This window comes from Aptenodytes patagonicus, chromosome 1, assembly GCF_965638725.1.
Source record: "Aptenodytes patagonicus chromosome 1, bAptPat1.pri.cur, whole genome shotgun sequence".
Taxonomy (NCBI): Eukaryota; Metazoa; Chordata; class Aves; order Sphenisciformes; family Spheniscidae; genus Aptenodytes; species Aptenodytes patagonicus.
Window position 1 is genome coordinate 13,134,044 of NC_134949.1, and position 17,626 is coordinate 13,151,669.

The 17,626-nt window shown below is 42.0% G+C and overlaps 1 protein-coding gene across 1 annotated transcript in view; it reads right to left on the bottom strand.

Moving 5' to 3' along the window:
* The window catches only part of RSBN1L (round spermatid basic protein 1 like), a 54,504-nt gene extending 42,758 nt beyond the window's left edge, over positions 1 to 11,746 (bottom strand). The window contains exon 1 of the mRNA XM_076364174.1: positions 11,082 to 11,746. Within this exon, the coding sequence (XP_076220289.1) occupies positions 11,082 to 11,733 (652 nt within the window). The 5' untranslated portion in view covers positions 11,734 to 11,746. The remainder of the gene's footprint in view (positions 1 to 11,081) is intronic.
* Between the last annotated feature and the right edge of the window lie 5,880 nt (positions 11,747 to 17,626).

The window sequence follows — 17,626 nt, forward strand, 5'->3', positions numbered from 1 at the left end:
TAGAAACTATGCTAGCACAAAAATAATAAGAAATAAGATAGCTGTGCTTAAAACTGTCTGGAAGTCTTAGTTCTAAGCGACTGAAACAATCATATCCAAGAACAGCCTTCTAACAGTTCAATGAGAAGAGATGACAAAGCAAATTCATCTGTATAGCAGACCATGGAATCCAAACAAGTTTTCCTAAGCAACACAAACCTGTCCTTTCCAGGAGTAGGTTAAGCAGACATGAATCTTCTCCCCCAAAAGAAACACCCAAATTGTTAATCCCCTGCAACTTAAGAAACATGAAGTAGGAAATAAGTTATGTAACAGGAGTTTAAGTAACACTCTGAAAGCACTCACTCAGCAAGTAGGCAGTAACACCAGGCTTGATTTGTAACCTGCATTGAATGTTCAACTCAGCCAGGAGTATAATTATCATGGAAAGACCTAGATTTTATCTCCACATTTGCATAGTGTTAAGAGGCACAGTTGACTTCTGCTATCACTTATGAATCAAAGGAGGACTGAAGAGCATATACAAATGCTGAGCCTTGTTGAAAGGAGGACGAGAGAAAGACTGAAAGAATCCTTTACTGCAGGCTCATGAATAGCATCACAGGCCAATGAATCTTCCAGTTTTGTCAGAAGCAACACATAAGTAAAGACAGAGAACAAATTGAAACCTTTTAGAGAGCCTCTAGTTTATTTTCACATCTAGAAAGCAATTAGCAGAGTCAATGGTGAGACGTTCCAGACAAAAGAAACAATGGAAGTGCCCTGTGACCTCCTCCAGCAACAGCCACAAGCAAATCATACCTGAAGCAACTGCAAATACAATGTAAATGCAGCTGAGGAAGGTTTGAATTAAATTAAACTTAACTATTTCCCTTTTAGAAATCGCAGTACTATAACAAAACCAGTGTATAGCCTGAAGCAAATAAAGAACAGTTGAGAATCCCAATTTAAATGTACAAATTCTCAGGTTTCCTCCCCCAAAGCCCCCAGAACAGATAAGCAATAGATAGTAGAGTTCTCCTTAAAAAAGCATAAATAAATATTGAAATAAAGACAAAACATAATATAATTAAAAAATCTATGTCAAAATGAGAGTCATTTCATGGATTAACACTTGGGTCTTAATTCTCAGTTTAAATGTCCTCAGTTTATGAGTAAAAATAAGTATTTTCTAGTCTGGCTGGCAGAACTCAAACACAATTCTCAAACAAAATTCTGCAGATTATTCTCCTCAGTGACAGATATTCCATTTCACAGCTTTCAATGGGATGCAGAGATAAAAATCAACCAAAATATTTTAAGATTTGAGTTTAATACAAAAATCTATTGCAACTTAGCTGTGCTGGCTCTGCAAAGTCAATAAATTTAGAAGCATCCAATAGTCATTACAGTCAAACATGATGAAAATATGCCTATGGCACAGATATCTAACAAGGAAGGGCAAGTGCAATTCTCCAAGTACAGTCTCCATACTAACTGCTGCCACCATATAATGCTGCCCAATAAAGTTCATACAGTTCAATACAGGCTAGAGCTCTTTGGGACTTTCCAAAATGCCACAGATCAGTATCTCTGAGTGTCTTCTCTAATATAAGGTACCAATCCCCTCCAACCATACATAACTTCAGTCTAAACGTCACTTTCTCGACCAAGAAACATGAAAATTCTTCACAAAAATCCAGCCTTAAAACAAATGCCTCCAACATTAAGCAATTTACAATCTACATGTCGTAGAACAACCAACCAGTAAGTGATGTTGGCAAGGGAAAACAAGACAAAACTTGTTCTATTGAACAAGTTAAGAAAACTTGGAGCACTTGTATAGCTTTTTTGAGGTTTACCAGTAACAGCTACGACTGATCCAAAACCTTAGGTCTCCACTTCATTTGTAGGGCAACAGCATCTCAAAGTAGTAAAAAGTAGAGAGGTGTTTATACTAATCTTTCCATGTCCACAGAATATTCTGCAATTAGCTTTCACCAATACTACTCCTAACAAATGTAAAAGAGAAAAAAAATGGCTTGAGCTGCTGAGGGAACAGGATGAAATGAGTCCCCTGGGAAATAATGCAACCCAAATGGTTAAGTGATCAGGACAAGAGAACATCAAGTACCAACAGCTATTACCTCAGTATGTCGCAGCATTGCAACTGGCACTAGAATAGTTTCAATTTTCACAATGATGAAAAACTGAAGCTTCAGAAAAGCAATTAACAAGTTTCATATGCTAATGAGGAGATAATTTGAGTTCAGAGTAAAATGAAGGGGTGATTTGACTCAAACAGGGAAGACAAGCTTTAATAAAAAGGTCTTAATTCTAAAAAAAAAAAAAACAACCATATATAAACATACCAGTGACTAGAAGCTAAAGTCTGATATCCCTAGTCTGTAAATGATCACACTACAGTTCTTTTTTTGGTAAACAAAGGCACAAGTTAGTCACAGGAACAACTTACCAAACAGTTGTGGTCCATTATTGGAACTTTTTCCACAAGGGTGTGGGTATTTTGTTTTGGTGTGCATTTGTTTGTTTGGTGGTGGTTTGGAATTTTTAAAGAAGTCCTAGTCTAAATAAAAGGTTTAATTAAGGAATAGGCACAGCATCTGTTCTGCAGGAAATCACGAAAACATTTACAGTAACTCTTTCAAAATTCATCGTTATACAGTATTTTTAAGTGAAGCCACCTAAGCATATTTACATTTCAATAACTGTTTTTCCATTTTAGTAGATATTAAAAAAACCACAAAACAAAAACATTCCAGCAATATAAACTTCAGTTTTAGTTAAACTGAGTTATTTGCTCTCTCCCTTTTAACAAAGTTATTCTGGTAAGGGATAATCAAGAGATTAGTCAGGTACTGAATATGAGGATTTATCTAACATTTCGTCTGTTTGTTGTTTTTTTTTTTTGTGGGTGGGTTTTTTTTTTATTATTGGATCAACACAGACACAAAAAATTCCTCTTATGTCTGCTCTACCTTGAAAAGGGAGAAAATACCAAATCTTAAAAGTTGGTATCCCAATTCTTCCAACGAGAGAAAAAGTCAATCATGATGCCATGAATCACATCTGAAGCTACAGAAAATAATACTTAATAGCCATAAGATACCAACAAAAAAATGCAATGAAGCAAGTCTCTCTGGGAAAATACCAGTTCCTCTACTACAGATTTAAATTAACACTTTGTTTCATCAGCAAATCACTCATACAAAAATCCTTAATCTTAAAATCATCCAAAACCCTAAGCAATGCACTGGCTCTCAGCTTGGCCAGAACACAGCTGGATGACTGATGTCTCTGTTTCTACTCACTCTATTGTATCGAGACAGTTGATAGCTAGCTCTCCTTAGCCCAATGCCTACTACTGCTGCAACAGCTTCATTATGACATTCAACACCCAAAGAAGTCAGTGGTCCTCAAAACATTATCTTATTGTTCATTTGATGAATTTTAGGGACTAGCTCCAAAGAGTAGATGATATATTCAGGTCTCTTCACATTAATCCATATTTTCCACTGTGTTTTTAACAGCTACATTAGGGACAATTATGACTAAAACACAGTAATTATTACATACAAACTTTTCATATACATACAAACATTACTGTGGCATAGTAACCCTTAGAGTCTTCTCACATCATTGCTCATTGTACTACGTGCTCTTCTTGCACACACAGACTTCCTATTCCTTTACATACCTCTACATACACTAAAACTAAAAGCCAAAAGTTTGAAGTAATTTGTATCCCAGGGTAAAGATGTAAGAACCCTGTATCTTTTAATGAAGTTTTTCCTCCTATCAAAATGCACTTTTGCTTTATATGCTTTTGACAGAGAAATACACTGCTCAGGAAATAACTGGCCACAGACTAAACAGAGTTTGTAAATACTCCCTACTAGAGTTAAAATAAAAAAATAAATTTCAAGCACATTAGGAATCAGCTATGGAAAGTCCAATAAGAGTTAGGCTTGCTCCTTAGCTTTCAAGCTCTGCTGCCTGAAGAAAAAAGTCTCTATTATTATAGAGTTATTTTTTACTCTGCTAAATAAGCCAATGCCACGTGTAAACTTTTTAAAAATACAGAGTTCTGCAGGAATAAGTATCCCACCTTGGAGGAAATACAACACCCAAGGAATGAAGAGATTTCTAGATGTCTCACTCAAGTTCACAATATGAGTGTCATCACAAAGTCCATATTCTTTGGTTTTAATGAATGAAATGCAGCAACAGCAGTATATTAAAAAAAAAAGTGCTACATACAGACAGGAAGAATTCCATTACGAAGACGTGTTCCACCTCACCTTCCTAAATGGCATCTGAAGAATGTTTTCACTTTACAGTGAATCCACACGATTAACTGAATTAATTCAGAGTGATATGCATACTTCCTCCTCAAATCCAAAAGCTTCTACTGTTTCTGGATATTGGGTTAAGTACATAAATAAAAGAAATGGAATACGTACTGTATTTATAAGGTAAACAGCCATTTACAACTAAAGACTACAGAAAAAGTTTTCTGTTTCCTAACTAGGTAGATAACTGCAATCATTATGAGAAGGTATTTCCTAAGTAGTAAATAAAGGAACACAAATTCATCGACCACACCATTCAGATTTCAGAAATTTAACCAGATCTTTGCCTCTATTGTAAGCTTTCTACAGACAAAAAGGTAAATCAAGTGCATAGAGAACGAGTCAGGTGGGAAATGCTCTGTAGTAGATTACATGCAACATGGTCACCGTCACATTGTGAAATTTGCACATTGAAGCCGATGCAGGAGCTCGAGCAAGTCAGTTTCAGCACTGAAAGAGGCAAGCTTTACAACCTTGTCAGATGCCAAAAGTTGCAGCTGCTTTGCATCAGTTTTCCAGATGGTAACCCACATTAGTAGTCAGTCATAGATTATGTTCAAAGTATTCTGCCTCTCTCTCCTTCCTTTGATTTAAGGGCTGTCACTGCACATCAGGCAAAATATTTACAAACTGCTGCTAACGGACACCATCAATATGGTTAACACCAACAGTACTGTAACTGAAGGGAAGGGGGAGGAGGAGGGGAGTACAAGAACATCAGTCACCATTTCCTCCATCGGCACTCTCCTCCCTTTATACAAATACCCATAAAAATAAAACCTCAAGAAGCCATGTTTATCTGGTTATGCAGATACGTGAAGTACGTTTAACACCACTATGTTAACGGTTTTGACACCTGCACTTTTATTAAATCACACAAGGTACACTGTAGAGCAGGCCTGCTAACTTAATGAACATGAAAAAACCCATACAGTATTTCTGACACCCAAAGAAGAAACCCACCACACGATAGCTTTCTCATTCCAATAACCAGGAATATTTGGCTGACATTCCTTTCAGTAATTAAAGTTTAAAATCCAAGATATGACTAAAGAAATGCCCTTACCAGCCAAAAACATTTCCCCAAGCCCTCCAGTGAATGGGAAGGAAGATAGACCCCTTTCAGAATCAAAACACTTCCAAGAAATGTAAATCGAATCTTTGCAACTCCTCTAATCTTTACACTTCTAAAGTAGACCTTCTACATGCAGAACTGAATGAGCCAAGTTTAACCTCAAGCGCTGGGGAGTTGCATCAGAAATCGGTAGTGGAGAACGCGACAGCTGCAAACAAGGCCTCTACAAGAGGTTTCAGATCTGATGTTTCAGCATACTGGTCTTGTTTCAACTAAAAAAATATATTTATTATTCTACAACCAGAATAAGTTTCTGCAGCATAAGTTACACACAGAGCTGGATTCTGGGGTACAGGAGGGGCTTTCTTTGTTCTCCAGTTTAGAAAATGAAAGATTTTGTTCTGTCTAGCAAAGCTTCACGGTTATTTCATAGAAATGAAAAGGAGACAAGGTCCCTCAGGAGAAAGATACACTCCAAATTCATCTCAACATTGCATGTTTACATTAATGTCACTATCAGCTCTCAAACCTAAACTGCTTATAAATCATAAACATCCAAAGAAATTTGAGAAGTCCCTCTTCCTCTTGTATACCACACTTAAAACTCTAAACACTTTCTAGACATTGCTGATTACAGTGGAGTATCTAAACAGAAATATATTAAAGAATTCAGAAGAGAGCGATCAAGAGGCCTCATAAGCATGCAAATGACTGCTGAATTTAAGGCATTTGGCAGGGGGAAGTGAGTCAAGCCACACAGTACCAAAAAAAAAAAAGCAAAGGAAATAGAAGTAAACAGAAGAAGGAAATGTTTAGCAGAAGAAAAGACAACCTAACTAGCAAGATGTATGGTGCCAGCTCTAAAGAAGAGGAAAAGAAGAAGATCCAAAACTCACTCCAACCAACTTCAGTAAGTCAGACTATGAAATGAGCATCCTTCCCGATGAAAACCAAACTTAACAAGCCCGAAAAGTGCAATTTCTTGACAGCTTGAAACCCAGAAGTGTCATGCAGCCCAAAGCAACAAAGTTGTCAGAAGAATCACTAGTAAATGCCCACCTAAAATCTGATCTATCATTCAAAGACAGCAGGAGAAAGAAAGGGAAAGAAAAAAAGAAAAAAGAAGACTGGAAATAAAAACAAGAGCTATAGTACTATGTTCTGCTTTCTTGCTCATACTGGGAACCCCCATCTGCAAGTTAAAAATACCAGTCTCATTTTGTAATTGCTTGCATACTAAGGTAATCTTATCAGCAAATGGATCATTGAAGAAAAAAAATAGAGGGAAAGGGAAATTGTACACAGAAATGGCAAGAAAAACAGAAGAGATGGTTCATGCATCTGGATCACACCTTACAGCAAGTCTACGGACCAAGACAAAAAACTTTGGGCAGGCATCGTCTGATGAAGTGGGGAGTGGCTGAGCTGAGCTTTGCACTATTAAGAAAACAATTTCAGCTATGAACTGCTAGAGCAGAGTATCAGTTAAATGGCTAACTGAATCAGTATAGTCATAAACTCAAACAGCAATAATTTCTGTCAGATTCACACCATGTTTTAAAACAAAAATAGTTACACAACTTTTAATTCCACTATCAGAATGTACTTGACAAGTAAACTTTAAGTTTATTTTAAACAGCCTAAGCCTCACATCTGCAGGATAAATCATGCATATGGTAAAATGGTCTTCCAGGTTCTCTGCATGCTAGATCGTCATCTCAGAAGGGTTCACTCAACTGCATTCATTTAACTGAAGCACAAGCTCTAAGGCCTGGTTATGACTCTGCAAGTTAAAATGTCCTTCCAATGAATTAAAAGACCAGAGAAATCTGTAAATGAAGACTTGTTCAAGAAAGAAAATACAAAAATTTTGAAGAGCTTTAAATACATCATCCATCTTGGCTATAAACAAGCTTAACGTCTTCCTATCACTTAGGAGAAAAAGGTAAGTGCCTCAAAACTAGGCTCTCTTACCTAGTAATCACTATTGCAAGCAAAGGACAAACATCAGCTCCTATAATCAGCTTTTTTGAGTGGCAGGAGAAAAAGCTTCTCAGTTTCCTCCTCAGTGTCAATATCCCTTATCATCATCAAAGCAATTAAACTAGCATTGGGAAAATACTATTGGTACTACTTAAAGTCCTATGATGACAGTTTTCCAAGTCCAGATCTCACATTCATTCACCCCGCATCACTGCAGGGTGAGTCCCTGTATTACCTTGTCTACACCACAATCCCATGAAACAAATTTTGCCAGTCTTCCCCCTGATCTCCCTAGCTTCATTCCTCATTTTCTCCAGTACCAAGGTCTGTGCAGGCCCTCCCTCTCTCGCACCAGGGTAAAGCTTTTTCTCTGAGCGTTGTAACTGCTATATGTAACAGAGTATGCACACACCTCACTGATTAGAAACGCGACTCCTCCCAATTCATAGACACTGGCACCCTTATCAGTACGAAGTTCAACTGGGAATTCCACTCCATCCCATGAACCCATGTGCAATGCATCTCCACTCCAGCTGCAAAGAGGAAGATGGAGTTTTTCCATCTTCAGAGCCTCAAAATGATCAAGGAAATCTCACCCATTTCGCCTGCTTATCTTTAGACAATTCTGCCTCTTTCAGAGACTTCTGCACCTCTAGTCTCCTTATCTGCACAATTTTCTTTCTGTCAGGTGCAACACTCCTATGTGTATCACTTCTGAATGCTATGAGAGAAAAAACAATCAATACTGTCAATTCCATGTTGCTGCTCATTTTCCATAGCACCAAAAGCAAAAAGGTTGTCTAACTGCAGACACCAGGGAAAGGAGACTGCACTTGCCTGCATTAGGTTGATTTTTAGAAAGTATTACCAGCTGCACATATGACAGCTCCTATGAACTCATCTTATTACACTTAAAGGGTCATATTTTATTCCTACTTTCCCCCTATATATTCTGTGTGTGCAAGCCTCTCAGTTGTTTGGGTTGTGGGTTGGTTTGGGTTTTTTTTTTTTTATATACAAAATCCTCTAAATTCACCCTGATATCATATCTGTAGGCTGCCTAAATTTTTCACTCTCCTTCTATCCTACCCTTCCTCTAACCTTCCTTGCCTTTTCTACAGCACCTCCGTATACATCTTTTGCCCCAAAACAAAATCAGAATCACCTCCCTCTTACACAGCTCTTGTATGCCATCTCCTCCCTCTTTCATGTCAGTATCTCAAATTCACTTATTCACTGCTGCAACCAGAGTCCCTACGGTATCTTCTCCTAGTCTATGCCACAGTCCCAGCAATCCCAAAGCACAAGTTCTGTTCCACCCTCCCACCCTAATATATCATTCTTAGTTTTCCTCTGTACTTAGGATTCTGCATGCCCCCCCGCAGTCATTCTTTTCTCCCTGCATCGTAACTGCATTTCTCCTTTCCTCTGTGAAAAGTAAATTATTCACAGGATTAACAGCACAAACCTGTTCTTCAATCTACAGTCAAATACAGAATCACTTTAAAAAGGCTGGCTGCTCTCAGCAGAAGACTCAGTGCATCTTTCACTTTCTTACAGCCTTCTCTGCAAAAATATACAGTTTAATGAATTTAAAGTTTTTCATTTATATAGAAAACTACGCCACAAGATTTTAGCTATAGAAACCACTTCCTCTAAACAGAAATCTGGAAACCCAGATGCATCATTTGCCTTGGAAAATGTTATTTGCCTGTACTTAGGTTTTCAAGAAATAAATGAAAGGTAAAAAGATCTGTTCTGAGCAAACAGCAACTAAAAAGTCAAGTACTTGTGCCTATCAGTATGTAAGTTCTGAGAAAATATCCTTTCCAGATACAAGGTGCAGAATCTCCTCTTTAAAAGACAAATCACTGCTTCCAGGAGGGTTGAATTAACAATTATTCAGTTGACACCATCAGTGTCATCATTTTTTTTACCAACGTGCAAAAAACATTTCATGCTGTTATTGTAATACTGTTCTCGGAGTTATTAACATGATTGTGTAACACTGGTAAGACACTTTGACGATCTGAGTGAATATGGTTATTATTTCCATAGCTTTGCTAGAAAGATATTGGGCGAGTTTCTTAGCGGCTATCCTTGAAGACAAGAAGGCTTCAACAACATCAAACGTGTACTGAGTATCATTTCTGAAGACTTTTCCTAAGTCATCTTTTGGACAGGAACAAGAAAAAAAACTAAAATGAAATACTTGAAAGCACTGAAATGACATACTTAAAGCCCACTTGTACACCAGCAATCAAGATCCCAAGAACAAAATAATACGTGCACCATGCTGACCAAAAAGAACAAGTGAAGAAAAGAAAAACTCAAAGGTAAGCGAATCAGAGACTAAGATACTAGTGGAAAATGCAGTAAGACAGGCAGACAACATAATCAATAGACAAAAAGGCATACTGTTATTAATAATTGTTCTCTACAAGCCTGGCTCATCCTGTAAGTACAGGTATAGACCACAATCAAAGTAACCTAAGCCTACATAACAGCTATAATTTATCTTCCCTTTGAAAGAAAGGAAACTTGCTTAAACTAGGTAATGGAGTGAATGTTTCAAGTTCTTTGTATTTCAGTAAATGCAAAAGCACCAACATCTGGTTTAAGGTGACTGGAGACTGGGAAAGCATACACCAGAAATAAAAGCATATATTCTTATATTGTCTTCATATATTCATGTATTGCCTTTTACTTCCTAAGCATCTACTGTTGATCACAGTCAGCAAGAATCTAGCCTAATACCTTGTCTTACCTGGTATGGCCATTTTTGTCCAGCCTTATTAATAAACTAACCCAGCACTCCTCCCCTTCTCCTGAAGGCCTCGAGCATTTCTTAGGAGATTTTTAGCCCAGTGATCTTGAGGAAATAAAGGAAACCTAAAGCAGCAATTAAATGAGACTTCAAAAGTCTAAGTACCTAAATTTTAACTGCATGCTCTCTAGTACTCGATGACTTAGCCTGTAAAAATTAATAGTCCAATAAACGAGATCATTCGGGATTTAATTTAAAATTGGGGTTTTTTCGTAACATGTGGTCTTCTCCATTTTTCCCCCCACAACAAATGACAGAAATTCAGTTTTGTTCGCAGATCTCTGGTAAATTACTAGGCACCCTTATTTCCCTAATAGGTAAGAAAACCTAAGGCCTCTGGCAGCTTCTAGCTGACGCCATCGCTAATTCCACACCCCCTTTTTTGACAGGATTGACGGCAGACTAAGCCGCCACTGCCTTCTCCACAAACTTACACAACGCCAGCGGTCTCCTACCAGGGTAGCAGGCAGTCCACAAGCCCAGCTATCCCCGGCTCTGTAGAGGGCAAGGTGGAGGGGGCAGACAGGTAAGGCCCCCGTGAAGCGGCGCTGCCCCGGGGCCACTGTGTTGAGGCGGGGCGGGGGCAGGCAGCCATTCTAACGGCTCGACCCGAGCATCACAACCATTTCCTGCTCCCTCACGGCAGCTACAGCAGCTCCGGGCACCTTCACGTACAGCACCATACCCGCCCTGCCCAGCCCGGGCTTGCTGCCCCTTCCAGATCTCCTCCAGCCCTCACCACCCCTCCTCCCAGCCCTCCCTTCCCACCCCTCAGCCTCCCCGAGGCTGCGGGCAGCGAGCGATCCCTCGCGGGCCGCGCACAGCCACAGTGCCCGCCCCTCACCTTTCGGCAACAGCAGCTTCACCTCTCCGTTCTCCTCCCGGCCTGCCGCACTCAGGCCCCCGCCGCCATCTCCCACCGCCGCGACCACGGGCAGGGCCCCGTGCTTCCTCCTCTCCTTGTCCCGCTTTTCCTTGGGCCTCTTCGGCTTGGCGCTCCCGCCGCCAGCGCCGGCCGCCCCGCCGCTACCGCAGCCTCCCGCCTCAACGGCCAGAGCCAGGCGGTGCCGGTGGTGGCGGTGCTGGTGCTGCTGGTGGGAAGAGGAGGGGGAGGCGGACGACGGCAGCAAAACGGCGGGCGACAGCAGCTTCCGGGACAGTTGGGAAGGGAAAGCAAAGCCCCCCGCACTCCCGCAGGGGCCAGAAGGGAGCGCGGGGAAGCCCCACGCCGCAGGGTTGCTGTAGCTCGGCACGACCGCTGGCAGCGGCAGTGACTGCTTACCGCTCCCACCGTTGCCGCCGCCGCCGCCAGCACCGCCGCCCCCTTCACCGTTGACGCGCTTAGCGCCCTTCAGGCTCCTCTCATCGGCTCCCTTCATCTTCTTGGCGGCTGGCTGGGACCCACGGGAAACCTTCGCGTCCGGGGCCGGCCTGGCGCCGAACGGCTCCTCCTCGGGCGACGCCGCGCCACGACCAGGGCTCGGTGGCTCCGCCATTTTGAGCTCCTGCTTCTATTTACTCTCGACTCGCCTCAACCGACAGAACCGGGAAGGGCGGGGGGGCGCCCCCGCCTCGCCCAATGGGCAGGGGAGGAGTCGGAGAGACAGCGGGATCGGCCAATCGCAGGGCGAGGAGAGGGCGGGTTCTCAGGGGATTGGGGGCGGCGGGCTCGGCTGAGTGCGCAGTCGGCGAGTGGGGGCGGGGGGCGCTGCTGTCAGGGCGAGCGCAGCTGCTCGGGGACGGGGACGGGGATGGGGACGGGGACGGGAGCGTAGGCGGGGGGGCGGCGCTCGTCTCGGCTTAGCTCGGCGCGGGGCCGGGCCCCAGCCCCAGCGGGTGTGGCGGGGAGCGCTCCTCGCGGCGGGCGCGCTGCGCCAGGCGGGGGCAGGGCAGGCAGCCGCCCCGAGCGATGGCGGGCGGGGCCGGGCCGCGGCAGCGGCAGCCGGAGGGGGAGATCCGGGTCCGAGGAGCCGCGTCCCGGGATCCTTCGGGATCGTGGTGGTCGGGCTGTGGCGCATTACGGCGGGTGCCGGAGGCGCTAGCGACCCGGGAGCTGGTTTGCTTTAACTGTTCAGGTTTTGGGCTTCCCCGCTGCCGCCTGGCACCGCTCGCTGCGGGGACGGCTGAGGGGATCCCTGCTGCCCCGCGGCCACCGCCCGCCCCGCGGGCTTTTGTTTAGGAATAAGGAAGGTTTGGAACAGCGCCTTTCCCGGGAGGTTACGCTGGCAGTAGCCCGTGAGGTGATTTTGCTCTCGAGCAAAGGCTGCCGCAGCACTCGGGATAAGCTGCCTGTCCTGGAGCTGAGAGGGTTTGTTCAGATGGGGGCTTTGTGTACAAGGCCGAGGTCGCAGCGGCGTTTCTGGCTGAACCCGGGTTTTCCACGCTGTCCCAAATCATCGGAGGAAGTCGGCTTAAGGACTGGGAGCTCTTGTGGGCCTGATGGGAGGAAGGCAAATGCTGCAAAGGTTTGCTGCTTGTGTGAGATGCCATCCCATCGGAATAGTCGGATGTCGGTCTCGTCAGCATCACTGACACCCGACCGCTGTGCTTCAGTAAACAGATTGCACTGCTGCTTCCTCCAAAGCAAAAGGCAGCATGGCCTATAGCGTGGAGTTTATTGTCAGAAATCTGAGCCCCCCCTGCCATGCCTTTAGCATCTACAGCTGCCAGAGCTGCTGTTCAGGGGCAGACTAAAGTTCTCCCAAGACCTAGTGTAAGTAGGAAGCGGTCACAGAAATAAACAGAAGGTGAGCCCTTGTTTCCTGGAGTGTTTGCATTGCCAGTCTCCTACTCCAGTCAGTCATAACCTGCAAGTCTCGTTGCAGTGGAAAGAACAGAGTAGCTACCACATTAAACTTTATCTGGCAGACTGCTGCCAAATCAAATTGCTCTGTCAAGTTTTGTATGTGATGTATTAGCAGACAAACAAGGTTTTCAGATTAGATTTTTTTGCTTCACAAACTACTTTCATTGGAGCTGCAACTGATCACCCTCAGAATAAGCTTGCTCCTAGCACTGGCTATCTCCTCCTTTGTTTCATTTTTTGCAATTGTAATCCAGTTGAGTTTGGTTCAATGTTCATCTCAACAGCAGTGAAGAATAAATTTTCTGTATCCAGCCAACTCCACTTAAAGGATTTTTCCTCAAATGATTCAAGTTTCACTACTGTGAGAGTATCCTCAAACAGTATTTCTGGGCATGATGAGGAAAATAGCATCTGCGTCAAAGCACAGGAGGGACATTTCACAGCCCATATTTGAGCAGTAATCAGCTCACATCCAATCCCAGACTGAAATCCAAGCACAAAGCTACCCGTATGTACGTAGGCTGGTATAACTAGAATAGGCCTATGGGTACAAAGGTCATCTTTTCAACTCCCTCAGAAATTTATTACTTGTATCAGTAGGTGAGAAAAAACTATGCATTTTAATACCTCTAGAATGAGAAATTTTAGGCACCTCATGGCATTGTCAGAACCTCCCAGGCTTTACAACCCAGTTCATCTTAGTTCTATGCTGGTATTGATACCAAATCAACAGTACATTAAGGTCATTCAATAAACTTACACTTCAGATAAGCCACAACTATATTTTCACACTCCTGGGGGCTTTGAAAAAACAGAAGAACAATGTTTCCCCGAGGAATTTGATCTTTAACTAGAGTAAATGCTAGGGCATGCTTTCAATCCAAGAAACTTGACTACAACCTCTGAAATGCCGAAGTCGCCTAAGAGTACAGCATCACTTTTCTCCAGACGGCAGGCTTGGCAAGATTTATTAGGCTAATTAGGCTAGATAATGTAGTTTATAATTAAGACAAATCTTCATATTTCTGAACTTATTGGACATGCTGGATGTTTAAAAACATGCATTGAATCATAATGCAACATATTAATGTGAAAATAGATATGAAGATAAAACGGGGGGGGGAGAGAGTCATAGCCCAAAACTAGATGTAAAAACCAACATCTAAACTGATAAATGTGCAGCAAACTTTAACAGACAGCTGACAATATGCTATTAAACTTCAGTCAAGCTATTGTTTCCTTTGCTTTTTGAAGTAGTATATTGTGCTTGTAAGCATAAGCCAAGTTTTTATTAGTGAATTCTTTAGAAAATTCAACTGGAGCAAGATGACAGAGTACCTATTAGGTGTAATTGTTGCTTGTTGCAAAGCAGCGTGACTAATGGTTGGAGGTTTTCTGCTGCTATCTCATACCCATTTGTCAGCAAAGAAAATTATAGGGCGCTTGAAATTCAGAAGCCAGCTCTGTGTTTCAGATCCCACAATCCTGCTGCCGCGTGGCAGCCAGCCTGGAGGGCACGCTAGAGGAATAGGTGTTGTCCCTGTCACTTGTTTTGTCACCAATCACACAGATGCATTAGAGTGTTACGCCGTACCTATGGTGATCACGCATTCCAAAATACTTAAACCAAATTTCAGTGCGTCTTCCTTTCTACTTCTTTTTACTTTAATTAAACCTCTGGATGCTGGCATATACACCACAGACAGACACTTGTGAGCAAGACACAGACAAAACAAGAAACATCAAAAATGCTTCAGAATAAAAAGTGTCTTTGGAAAAAAGGGGGTAAATACAAGCAATATACCCTGCATAAAATACAGGTTAGAATCACAAATTTGTTCTGATGTTAATTGGCAAAAGCAGAATATATATGCTTATAATAAAATGATGCAATCCTAAGAAACGCCATCAAATACATTGCCCCCCAAACCCAAACTATTACAGAGAAATATAGTAGCGTCTCGTGTCGTAACTCCAGTCCCCCGCAGTGACTGCACGGAGATTTATGAACTCGCAGAGTCTTTGTAGGGGTTGGTCCTTGGCGGAGTGACTGCGGCACAGTACAGAATCCATAAACACAGAGATGAGGGAAGCTCATCTGTTTTAGCAGAAGACTTTAAACTGATTATGGAAACTATACCAATGTAATTTTCTCTGTAATTTTATATGCACTTAGGGAAATCTGTGAAGATTTTCTAGACCAGGAAAACCCAAAAGAGGCAAAACCGTAACAGTAAAAATGCCAGGCACGTATCAGTCCAGTATTCTACACACATTAAGGATAAACTTACTTACTGGCCTGCTTATTACAAACGTGTTGCCATTTTAATTAGAATAATTATAAAATGCTGATATAATCGGTTATCAATAGAAACATTTGTTTAAATACCTATCTTGTTTCAGTAACTATGGAAGCTAAACAAGTTAGTGTATATGCTCACCTTAACTTTGTCAGATTTCAGACGTCCCCTATAAAATAAAAAGCTATATGTAAGTGCTGTACACAGATTGAGTTACATTGTTTTGACTTTATGCTCTTAGCTGCCTACCAAAGTGATGCTCCGGAACCTTACTCGGGTCTCCAGGTAGAAATACAATTTTCAGAAACGTTACTTAATCTCTTTATAGTTTCAACAGTTTGCCCTCCATGCGTTTACTTCCTTGGTTTGGCATCTGTTCAGTTTCCCATTCAAGCATGGAAATAATTGTGCCAAGAGTAAATTGAAAACATTTTATAACACTTAGACATCTTTATTCTGGTCTTTGTCTGCAAAATTAGCTAAATGTAATTTTTACTGCTATTCCTTTTTTTATAACTCATTAAAAGTAAGTTTATTCACCTTTGGAAATGGAGATGAAAACTAGCCCTTCTTACCTGCACAGAATGTACTTACAAAGGCAGTTTCATCATGTAAAAGTGTGATCTATTTTAGAAAAGCCTCAAAAAGCCTCGTTTTCCATAGTCAAAGTTTTCAGAACAACCAGTGGCATGTCTAAATTTTTCTGTAATTACCACCCAAACAACTGAACTAAATGAGACAGTCGGGACTAACTTGGTTTGTGAGCAGGAGCTGCTGACAGCGTGACAAGCCTTGCTGCAGGGGGGTAAGAATTTCCACGCCCCGTTGTCCTTTGCAAGTATCCCTGCACATAAGCAACGCAAACGTGCAGCTCAGCATCTTCAATTAAACAGGTGACAAAGCGGGTTTATGCTAAAAAGCCCTTTCCCACACAAGCAGCTGATGTCTCTTTTCCGACTGCTCAGGGGGAAGCAGGTTAGACTTTTGAAAGGGGGGGCAGAGCAGACAGCTGGGGACAGCAGTGGTTTTTTATTACGCTGTTCATCTGCCAACACTTTGTAGAATCCATAAAAACCACAAAAGGGAGTTTACACTTCAGAGAGGACCTACAATAATTTTCTTGTTTAATTTTTTTTCAAATGCTACGTTTTCACTCCAACTGTTGTAATAATTTTTTCCTATATGCAGAAGCACTACCTAGTAGGTCCAGCACCAGATGTGTGCTAAAATATGCTGATAGACTTGTTGAATATTCTGTCTTCTAGAGACTGTAGCACACACTTGCTCATATAGATCTTTGAAAGTGACAGAAGTAGGGTGTTATGTAGTGTAAAAGCAAAAAAAAAACCCCAAACCACTTACAATGTCAAATCTATACAATGATTTCTGGACGTTCCTGAGCTAAATTCTAGAATATCCATTGCTCTCCACTGCAGATTTTAGAAAAGTTAAAGTCACTTGAACAAAGTACTGTTTCAGGGGATGACAACAGATGATTAATTTTCAGGTTATGTGGGCAACTCAGAGTGAACCAGCTGAACAAACAGGAAAGGACAGCTGCCATCTAGGACAGGTAGCACTGAGGGAGATGATTGCAATAAGGCAAGTTTCACAATTGTAACCTGAAGGCCACAGAGCGAGCTACCAGAGTATTAATATCCTGAGACCTATCTTCGTCCAAGTTAAATCCAAAATTGATTCAATCCATGCAATCCAGGGGAGGAATCCCGTGGTGATTATCTGTAATCCCTAGTCCACCATGCTATGGCTTTGGAAACAAAAGCTAAAACTCTAATGGAAGTACTGTCAAAGTCCCCTCTAACTACAGGTTGAGAAAAAAATTGGCAGCTATCAATACTGTTGAGGTAACATTTAGAGCTGTACATAACGTTTGTTGGAGGACCAAATAAGGCAGTGTCAAATCTATGGGATCAGAAGCAATAAAACCTATTGTTGTTAACAGGGCTAATGCAGCAAGGACAAAGAAACTAGCGGCAAACTCACTGTACTGTCTTCTAGGGCTGGAACGTGGTATCCATGCACAGGTAGGTATGCAACACCTGCAAGTCCAGCATTTCCATCACTTTTCAGTTGTGATGATGATGTTGGGGATGAAAAACATCCCCAACGCAAACAGAAATGCAATAGGAGCCCAAGATGGACCAAGAGAAGATGTTGATTTGGAGCCATATGTTCTCCAGCTCAGAAGAGTCCTCCAGGGCTGGAGTGTGTGAGGGTATTTTCCCAAGAGAAAAGACAGTAACTAATAACACAAGAATTGTG